Raw genomic sequence first — 10,324 nt, 5'->3', positions numbered from 1 at the left:
GCAGTTTGCCGGGAAAACGGCCGTTCTTCGCGCTCCTGATCTTCCACGCATTTTCTGATATCAGTGTTCGTCAGTCCCAGCTGGCTGCCCATCACTGCCAGCCTTTCCAAATCCATGCTTCTAGCTCCAACAACACTTAAATGACAGAACCAGAAGCTCACCAAAAGAAGAACCCGTTCATGCACAGCGACTCTGTAATACCTCAACGCAGTTCAAGACCTGAACAGGTCTCCCTCTCTGTTTGCCACGTTTTCTTTGGAACAAACGTCCTGCCGCGGACGTTCGAGGAAAAGCAAAAATATTAAAGGAAAAAATGCAAGACTGCCCTAGCGAGATCTGCGGAATATATTGATTGATATAGTGGAGTCATACGATGTACGAAAAAAAATTGCGTTGATAATTTATTTCCCATTGAAAGAGGCGTTCGTCCAAAATTTCTGATTATCGCGCGTGTGATTTCTTGATTGCGTCTGCGCGCGCTGACTTTTTCTGCGGTGACGGCGACCGTAAAGGAATTAAACTGTTCTAGAGTGGGCACACGATCGACGCCGGAGCTACGTGGGCCGGTTAATTCGGCGTACGCGCGATACGCTTTCAAATCCCGGCTGTCACTTGCTGCTGATCACGCGTGTAGCGCCTTTTATTGTTGGTTGAAATTGGTACCTTTGTCCACGCGTTGTGTGTGTTGATAAGCGCCGTAGAAATACCTACGAATTTCAAAGTTGCGCAGCTTGAGAAAAAAAAATTCCGGTTTATGCAATCTTTTTTTTTCTTGTCTGGTTTTATTTTACAGTCTATTTTTAGCTAGGTTCGCATTTTATGTCTCACGCTATCGATGTCAGTGCCGGCAAGTGAAGTTTGTTCACGCCTTCAGATACCGCTCAGAAGACATTATTGCGCATACAAAGCCTCGAGCGAAGAAAGAAGAAGAAACGGCGCCCGCTCACGAGCAAGGCCGTTCCCAACGGAGGCGCCGCCATAATTGCAATTGGTTCCTATTCACCGGCCACAGACGTCGCACACCGCCGCTGCCGTCACTGCAGATATGGCCAACGTTGAAAGGGAGACTCACTCGACGAAGAAAAGTCGGCGGTCCGGCCACCGTCCTTCCGCACCTCCGCCGTTGCCACAGCAGAACCCCGAAGCTCCGCAGGAGGCTGGCAACACGGTCTCCGCCCCCGTCACAGCAGCCACCTCTACCGTGCTCACGTCGCCACTGGACCACATCCTCATTTTCGGCCACGGCTGGTTCCAGAGGCCCATCCTGCTCTGCACCACGCTGGCCTTCTTCACTACGGTGCTGCAACTAGCTGCGATCAACAGCCTGGCGCGCCCCGCGGACCACTGGTGCCGGCCGCCAGCAGAGTACGCCCATGTGCCAGCTGAGATATGGAGGAACACCAGCGTGCCACTCGAGGCTGACGGCGTGACTCGCCACAAGTGTCTTCGGTACGAGCCGCCGCTCCCTTCCGAGGAAGAAGACGGCGTTGAAGAAAGGAGTACGATTCCCTGCGACGCCGGTTGGGACTTCGAGGTAGAGGCAGCCTCGATCATCAGAGAGTGGAACATCGTCTGTGAGCGTGATTGGATCATGACGGCCCTGATAGCTGCCTACATGTTGGGAGGAGTGATTGCTTTGCCCTTTTCAGGAATCACTGCTGACAGGATGGGGAAGCGCCCCGTGCTGTGCATCTGCATGTTCCTGCTCATGTTCGCCGGCATAAGAGTGGCCTTCGCCAAGACACTAATCGCCTTCGCCGCTCTCCGCGCCCTCCTATCCGCCTCAACCGCCGGCGTCGTCATCACGTCCATCGTGGTGCTGTTCGAGGTGACCGACACGCAGCATCGGGCCCTCTTTTGTAGCTGCGCCGTAGCCGGCGGCGCGCTTCTGGCCTTCGTCTATCAAGCTGTCGTGCTAGGCATGGTCACCGACTGGAAGGCCGTCCAGATTGTGTCCATGGTGCCAACCTGCGGCCTGGTTCTTGGAGTGTACCTGATGGAGGAGTCGCCGTGCTGGCTCCTGGCTGTACTGAAGATGCGACGCGCAGAGGACGTGCGGTCGTGGGCGGCACGCGTCAACAACGCCGACCCGGACGCTTTCAAGCATCGCCTGTCTGCGCTGAGGGTCGAGCTCAAACGGCAGCAGGAACAGCAGCAGGACCCCGGCAGCTCTGACATTTTCTCGGGGCCTCAAGGTGCTCGTCTTTGCCTTCTAAAACACGGAAGTCAGTTATAACAACGTGATAGCGGTAATGGCCCCGTTACCCAGAAAATCCGATGTCGGCGTTGTGGGCGCAGGCGTAGGGTGGCCCAGGTGGCCTCCCGCCAGAGAAGCAACTTATGTGGGTCACGTAGGTCACGCGACTTTGTGGCGTCATTACAGCCCGCCCACCGGACTGTGAGCAAACTGACCACTGGGGAAGGTGACCGTTAAATGAATGCTTGATCGCGAGATGTTGTAGCTGAAGAACAACTTGGGTCGCACAAGCCCCACCGGTGGCAGCCCCTCCCATCGCAGGGCAGTGGTTCATCCCTTAACCACACTGCGGACGAAGCGATGTGGTGGCTCCCAGGGACCTATGAATGTAAAGTTGTGAACGACTAATTCCACATATATGGGCAATAATTCGCTAACGCTATCGCGTCATATACATCTGTAGAGCTCTAGATTTCCCTTCAAATTTTCCGATGATATTGCATTCCTACAAATCGTAACAAAATGCAAGGCGATATCACTTTTATTCGAAAAATGGCGCAGAAATAGGAAACCGAGCATTACGAAACGATAACACGCCAAGCGTTCACGCATCAGCTATTTCCAATTACATGCTTGGTTGTGACAGTCGACTAGTTTATGCGTGTTTAATGTCCCAAACGAACTTAGGCTATGAAGGACGCCGTAGTGAAGGGCTCCGGAAATTTTTGACCTCCTAGGCTTGTTTGAAGTGCGCTGGCATCGCACATTACACGATTCTCTAGCATTTCGCCTCCATCGAAATTCGAGCACCGCGGCCGGGATCGAACCCACGTCTATTAGGTCAGCAGCCGAGCGCCATAACCCATGAGCTACTGCGGGCGCTTTGTGACAAACAACTTCGAGTCATGTCATTGTGTGAGCTGGAATTAGATGTATGGCTCGTGTTAATGCGGTAGAACTAAAAGCCTCATCGGAGAAAAAAACGTGCCGTCGGCCATAAATGTGCCCAATGGCTACAAAGAAGGGACATCATCAAAATGGATAATTCCTAATGGCTTAGGAGAAGTGACGTCACGAGACCACACGTGACATCATATTTGGTAAAGGCATTAACAGCTTATAATGCTATCACTCTGCCAACACTCTAGCTAATGAGGTGTCCGTGTGAATTTTTTGTGCACCCGTTTACATAACCGTTATGTATCAACTATCTCGTGAATCCGTATGCGTCTGCCCTACGCAATTCAGATTTGGTGACGGGATAAAGCATGATTTCCCGCGACAACGGTGATCTGAAGCGACGCTTGATCATATGGTTCAACGGAACCCTGGGGTCACCGGACATCATAGAGCAGAGTCCTTTAATAACAAGGCGTCTGATTAAGGAATAGAAATATTGTTTTATGGGACTCAACGTTACAAACCGGCGCACGCTGATGCGCACGGGAAGAATTTAGACAGCCTACGAAACTGGAGCTTCACAAAACAACAGATAGCGATAAAAAGACCACACGATGAAATGGCTCGACCGAAAGCTTTCGTTAGTCATTCATACTTGTGGGTGGCATCGAAACGACTTTCTGTCCTTTACGACTAGATACAAGCTTCTCGGCGAGCGTGTACAACCTTTTTAAAATGTAGAGCCCGGAGGGGTTTGCTTCTAAGCTTCGAACTCCGGCAGCATCCGTGCTAGTCCTAACCTTTGGAGAGGGGAGAATTAGAGTTCCCCTTAGCTACAAGATTTCGAACGCTCTGAATGCATAACAAGCTACGCGGCGTGGCCCAGAAGCAAGCTTCCTTGAGCAGTAAGCGTTTGACAAAGACCGCACATCGCAATGTAGCCTGCCACACGTTCTGTTTACAGCCTTAACTTTTAGTGTGCGGGTGTCTGTCGTAAACGTGGCAGCTGGCGAGGCAGTCCACAGCATCTGTACGTCCGAGTGTGACCACAGCACCTCGCGGTTCAGTCCCCCGTGACCACCCCGCTCACACAGCCCGTCCGATCACGTGACGACCACCCTGTGCATATAGTTGGTGGCTTCCCTTAAGCTACCTACAACGCAGGCGCAATAGTTAAAAAGTAATTCACGGCAAATGCTACAACTGAAAGAGAAGAAGGAAGAAAAACTGGCGGTGATGATCCGCATTGCCACGGATGACTTCTTTTTTTAACCAAACGCGAGTATTATCTTCAGGCGACACCACCACGCATACAAGCAGCAGAGTCGCAAGCAACCAGGGACGTGCACCCATTTGTTACTTAGAACATCTCAAGAACGAAACGGCAAATTCCCCCCAAAGGAGAGCCCACAGCCCATGGCGCCTTTCGATTTTTATAGGATCACGGTAATAATCTGTGGCTAATCCCCTGTCATGCTCAGGTAATGCCTGGTTGATCCCATTTGGGCTACCATTACAGTGATTTAAACACTTATTAACCACAACATCATGAAAATCGTTCGATGCCATTGGCAGGAGTACTTCCTTTATGGGGAATATGCCGTGTTGTTTTTTTCGTTGTATGTGATATCTAACTAAATCGCTGTCACCAACATCGGACATGTCTCAATGATTTTTGTTGAAACATGATTGGTTCAGTTTATTGTAGCGAAAATCTTTGCCTGCCTGTGAAGCCAACTAGCACTGCCACACCAAGCTTTACATAAACCATGTCCTAGAATTGAAGCGGGTGAAGTCTCTGACCTACGCACCAACGCATTCACTTACCCAAAGACAATTTTCTTGTTCCACTGAACAGCAGCCAAAGAACAGGAACCACCTCGCCTTTCCTTGGATCCGCCTCCCCCCCCCCCCCCTTTTTTTTTTTACTGAGCTACTCATAAGGACTATAGCTGGGGCCGGCAGTCCGTACATACTCGATATGTCGACCACATCGATTCGAGTCTCTCTCTGCACTAATTTACTAGCGGGGTGAGGAATTACAAGTTAGTCCCAGACTGTAAGTGTCATTACAACCCTTCAAAAAAAACTGCTCCCTGTAAAGCTTCAAGCCCATTACAACGATTTGTACGGGCCCCCTCAGAACTTTCGAGCCTTTTTTCGATTGGAAGCCCAAAAAGGCCATGGCGATCAAATGGAAGTCAAGCGACGAGTAAAAAAACTCCAGGCAAGGCAGTTTGATGGAAATTGTATTCTCGTCTCATGAGTACAGAGTACCGAAGGTGTGTAAACACTTTCGAAGCCTCGAGATCCTGGAAACCTGTCTGCAGACACCAAAAAGTATTGCTTCGAACGTCATTCGGTAATTTCTTAACATGTGCATGTTAATCGCAGACGTGCACGGCACCGAACTTGTGCGGAACCAGTCCCTGCGCCACCGGTCCTTGGTCGCCTTCGGGTGCTGGCTCGTCGGGTTCACCGTCTACTACAAACTCCTAACGGGCCAAGTCATGCGCTCCAGCCACGGCACACAGATCGCGCTGGTCCTGCTCAGGCTACCCGCGATCATCGTGAACGTGATCATCATCACCGACGCCGGGCGGCGCAGGACGCTCAGCCTCAACTTGATCATCATGGCGGTCGTGAACGCAGCGCTGGCCATTGGGCACTCGGTTCGCGCTCCCGGCTACGTCCTGGCGGCCTTGGTCGTGGTGTGGATGGTGCTGTTCGACCTCTGCGCCGTCACCCTGTTCATCCTGACGGCCGAGCTGTACCCGATGTTGGTTCGCGGGGCGGGGCTCTCCTTCAGCTACACGTGCGGGTGCGTGGGCTGCGTCATAGCGCCCCTCCTCAACGAGATTCAGTCGGCCGACATCAAGAGCTTGGTGTACGCCGTGGTGGCCGCGCTGTTCCTCTTCTTCGGAGTGATGGCGCTGACGCTGCCGGTGACGACGGAGCTAGAGCTGGCCAACACGATGCGCAACTTCGCGGCCGAAAAGTGGCATTTGCAGTCTCCCCTGAGGGTCGCTCGAAGAGGCAGCAAGCTTAAGCGATCCAAGAGCGGACAATCCGACATTCGGAGAGCAGCCAAATAGGGCTGCAAGTGAAGAACAAAATGAGCGGTGATTTGGGGTGGGGTAGGAGGGGGAGAGGGGGCGGCAGTTATCATATTTATGTTTCTGGAGCGCATATGCAATCCTTTCGCTTTATTTTGTTTAATCATCGACTGTTTCCTTGGAGATCATTTTCTCTCTAGACTCTGTGCTCATTAAGAGAGTATATAAATTGTTTTGTACCCAGGATATGGGTACAATTGCGCAAGGGACGCGACCGGACGCTGCTAATGAATCGTCGGAAAATATTTTATTGATCCGTAGCCCACAAAGCGCTCAATTCACAAGAACTCTGGAAACTGGAAGCGTTCAGCGATTTTCGTGCTCTGATGTGGTTCAAGAAATTCTGCAACACATGTTCTAGCACGTAACGAAATTCGACTGTGTCCGCCAGCGGCGGACAGATCACATGCGAGTAACTGAGTGATGGGCACAGTGCACCGTATGCCGAAACTGTCCAACTTCCCGCCAGTCTTGCGCTAGAGATCCGGAGTGCGTGGTGGGGAGAGCACATTTTTTAATTACTAATTCATTATTTATATAGCCTACGGCAAAGCCTGGTGTAGCTGTGGCATTAGTTTGTCAATAAGCTAAATAAAACCCGCAACTATGCTCTCCTCGTCTATTCTCTATATATATATACCACGGTAGGGGCGACAAGGTGCAACCGTTTCTCATAGGCCGAGTCGCTCTAGCACGTTAAACCCTCTTAAAGAAAACTAAAGCAACTAAAGCAAGAGCAGCCCGCTCTTGCTATCATTTGGCGCCACCACATTTGGGTTCAGCCACAGATCTGTTTGCACCGCTGTTCAAAATTTCCTGATAGAATCTAACCGACTGCCTTGCTAAGTGTTTCAACCTTTTCTTTTCTATCAATTATTACATTTTGACTAAATCATTATTATTTAATCACTCTCTTTATTATTATTCTTAAAATTTTAAAATCAAAACACTCATCCCTTTTCTGTTCTTGACGAAAAATTCACCGGTGTTATGCTCCCATGTGCTTTTCCTTTTTGTTAACTGAGTTCAGTTGAATAGCCACCCGATTCTTGGCCGATCCCCCAGTGTGGGTATGTGCCATTTTTTGATAGGCTAACAACAACAACAACAATACTCTCCTATTTCAGAGTGTTCCGAATTAGAGGTCCCTAACTGAAGTCCTTTCACCGGCGTTACCCTGATATTAAGCCATACCCTCTGAATGGGGCCGGTTGCCAGTTACACTTTGCTTATAGTAACTCTAGAGCTATGTCGAGAACGAAGCCACAGACTCTCCTCTAAGGACGGGCTCCAGCCAATGGCGTCGTCCGACTTACGCCATTGGCTGAATGGCCGCCTTTTGAGTAGCGTTTGCAGCTTCGTTCTTGAGTTGTACTAGTCGAATAACACTAAAGAACTAAGTGGCCTTATTTCGTTTGTGGTGTTTAATGTCCCGAAACAACTCAGGCTATTATAGGCGCTGCAGTGAAGGGCTCCAGATTATTTGGCTACCTGGGGTTCCCCTATAGTGTGCACTGACATCGCACAGCAAACGGGTCTCTTCAAGGGGTAGAGAGACCACATCTTTGTGTTGCACCTCTCGGTAGAAAATAATGCACAGCGATTCTGTAAGCATGGTACACAATGTTACAAGGACGATATCGTATTATATAATTAATAATCGTACGATTTGTACCCATCAGTTTCGGTTTCGGTTCGTAGTTGCCAGGTTTCTACGCGACGCCCAAAACCAGACCATGCGCTGTCACGTGGGCCCGGAAAACCGTGACGTCGATTGGGCACGTCGTCTGCTTGACACGCACGTGGTGCGCGTAAACACGGAGACGACGGACAGACGGGTGCAGGGCAAGTCGCAAATTAATGGCGAATAGCTCCGAGTGAGAAGGCGAATAATTTTATTTTGGCGAGGACACTGATTATGAGGCATCGGAGGACGACACAGACGATGAAGAAGACGCCGCGTTTGCGAACCCCGACAACCACTTCATTCTTTTGATAGGCTAACAACAACAACAACATTCTTTCACCGCTTGAGATAAACATGGATGAGTTTTATCTTGTTTGGATCTGCACCAAACCCTGGCCAATCACCCACCATGGGTATGTGCCATCGTATTTGAGGCAACGAGAACAACTTTATTCTAGACCCGCTGGCCAGCGATTCCGAAGAGGAGGCAGACGTCAAGCTCGACGAAGTTCAGGTTGCGCCAGCGGACGCCAAGCGTGTAGGCAATGTCAACTGGCAAGCAGTGTTTCTGTCGTGTTATTTTGCTGCTCATCTAAGGGTTATTGTTTTGTTTTCGCCAAACTGCAGTGCCCGATCTCTTTGCCAATATGTCATTCACTACCAGTCAAACATATCGCGGAGAAAATTTAAACGAGGCCACTAACACGTGCATCCCCGCATGTTGTAGCTCGGTCTTTGCTGTTTGCGTAAGTGATGTTATATATTTTGTCTCGAGCACCCATTACACCATTTGGATTTCATTTCTACCCTTAACTGTTTTCACGTGTTTTCCCAGGTACATGTATAGTGGCGTTGACTTTACGAGATTGAGGGGCATAATTTTGCCGCTCCCGCAATCCATTCGCACACCTCTACGCGTTTCTTTTATATTTTCGTTCCTGCACCGTGAAACACACGATCTTGCGCTTGTCGCATGGTTCGTGGCGAACGTGCACTAATGCGAGAACTCGAAAAACGCGGCCAATGCATGCACAAAGCGGTCTTTCCGAAATTGCCTTCGGCTGCGTATGCGACGGCTTGTAAGTGCAGTTTTGCGTGCTCCAATAGTAGTAGTAGTAGTAATAATAATAACAACGACGTTTATCCTCGGTGTGAATGTGGCCGCTGTAGCGCCATGGACACCGTGCTCGAGTCTGCGCTGCCTTGAAATCCCTGAAGTAGCTGCCCACATCCCCGCCCGAGTATGCGCTGTGCACCACCAGCAGCAACACGTTTGTACAGGGGTGGCTTAACAGCTACGCACGGCAACTTGCATATTTGGCACTACTGGAAGACAGACCGGCCCTCGTCAACGCACCAGAGATCCACAAGTAACTGGATGTTTCTTGTTTGATGCGAAGCACTTGCGATTTTATCATGCTCCACTCCTGTATCAGTTTCAATGTTGACATTTGTGTTTCTTGCATTAAACTCCACATTTGTCTTGATCTTCAAACCTAACTACGCCAACATTTCGCTTGCAGCTATACAGTTTGAATGCAGCCACCTTCGTATGAACAAAGTTGTAAAGTTTGAGGACAGTGGTTGAAATTCTGAAAATCCTGACAGCATGGCTGAAAGCAGTGAAAATATAGCTTCCTACATAATATCGCTACGTACTCTCTTATTCTGTCTATAGACCTCGCCTGGCACCTCAATTGCTGGCACTTGCCACTGATATTGAACAACTAATGGAAAAACTGAGTCAGGGTTCTGTAACTAACATTTTTTTTTGTGTTTTTGGCATCATCATTTTTTGCAGTCGTTACAGTACGCGGCGTAACGACAGTTTGTGCGCTGGATTTGGCGTCGCCTTGTGAGGAGGAATCGCAGAGTTCTGCCAAGCTGTGTCGTAGGAGAAATGAGAAATGCTTTCCCCTCACAGCAATACTGTGGGCTTTGCTACCTGGAATAAATCAGTTTCAGAAATGAACTGTGCCCACTGAGGGTAACAAGGTGTACAGTTATTTATTTCACATCAAGATGCAAAGCAGAACAATGAACTGGAGGTAAATAAAAAAAAATTATATGTACATTAGGCTGAATTATTAGATCTGATATTTCGGACAAATGCGCAATTTGTATACATATACATATACATACTTTGGGCTGTCCTCGCTCCACTTACAACATATTCATGAAATGCTGCCTTCAGCAATACGACTGCCGAAATTCACACCACATAACAGGGTTTGTACCTGTGATAAAATATCTCACTGCTCTGTAATCAATATGAATGAACACACACATTTTTATACCCAAGAGTAAAATGACAGAACAGCTATACCGGCATTAGCTCCTATGCGTAAGGAATGACCCCTAGCCGAGCGAGTTTGTGCCAAGCATATGCTGGTACAATGAAAGACATCGTTGTACAATGGACTT

The 10,324-nt window shown here is 49.3% G+C and overlaps 1 protein-coding gene across 1 annotated transcript; it reads left to right on the top strand.

Annotated features, from left to right (window-relative positions):
• Positions 1-977: 977 nt before the first annotated feature.
• Positions 978-6,192, top strand: LOC144119937 (solute carrier family 22 member 7-like). Its single transcript, XM_077652438.1, has 2 exons — positions 978-2,195; positions 5,492-6,192. Exons 1-2 carry the CDS (start codon positions 1,046-1,048, stop codon positions 6,190-6,192), a joined length of 1,851 nt encoding a protein of 616 aa, XP_077508564.1. The 5' UTR covers positions 978-1,045.
• The last annotated feature ends 4,132 nt before the right edge of the window (positions 6,193-10,324 follow it).

Source organism: Amblyomma americanum, chromosome 2 (genome assembly GCF_052857255.1).
Source record: "Amblyomma americanum isolate KBUSLIRL-KWMA chromosome 2, ASM5285725v1, whole genome shotgun sequence".
Classification (NCBI taxonomy): Eukaryota; Metazoa; Arthropoda; class Arachnida; order Ixodida; family Ixodidae; genus Amblyomma; species Amblyomma americanum.
Note: the sequence above shows the minus strand (reverse complement) of the source record. Positions and strands in the feature narration are given on the sequence as shown.

Bases quoted from the DNA above. Each gene is read 5' to 3' on its own strand.
- LOC144119937 (XM_077652438.1), top strand. From the start codon at position 1,046: ATGGCCAACGTTGAAAGGGAGACTCACTCGACGAAGAAAAGTCGGCGG. The intron at 2,196-5,491 runs GTGCTCGTCTTT...TGTTAATCGCAG, and splicing joins CATTTTCTCGGGGCCTCAAG to ACGTGCACGGCACCGAACTT.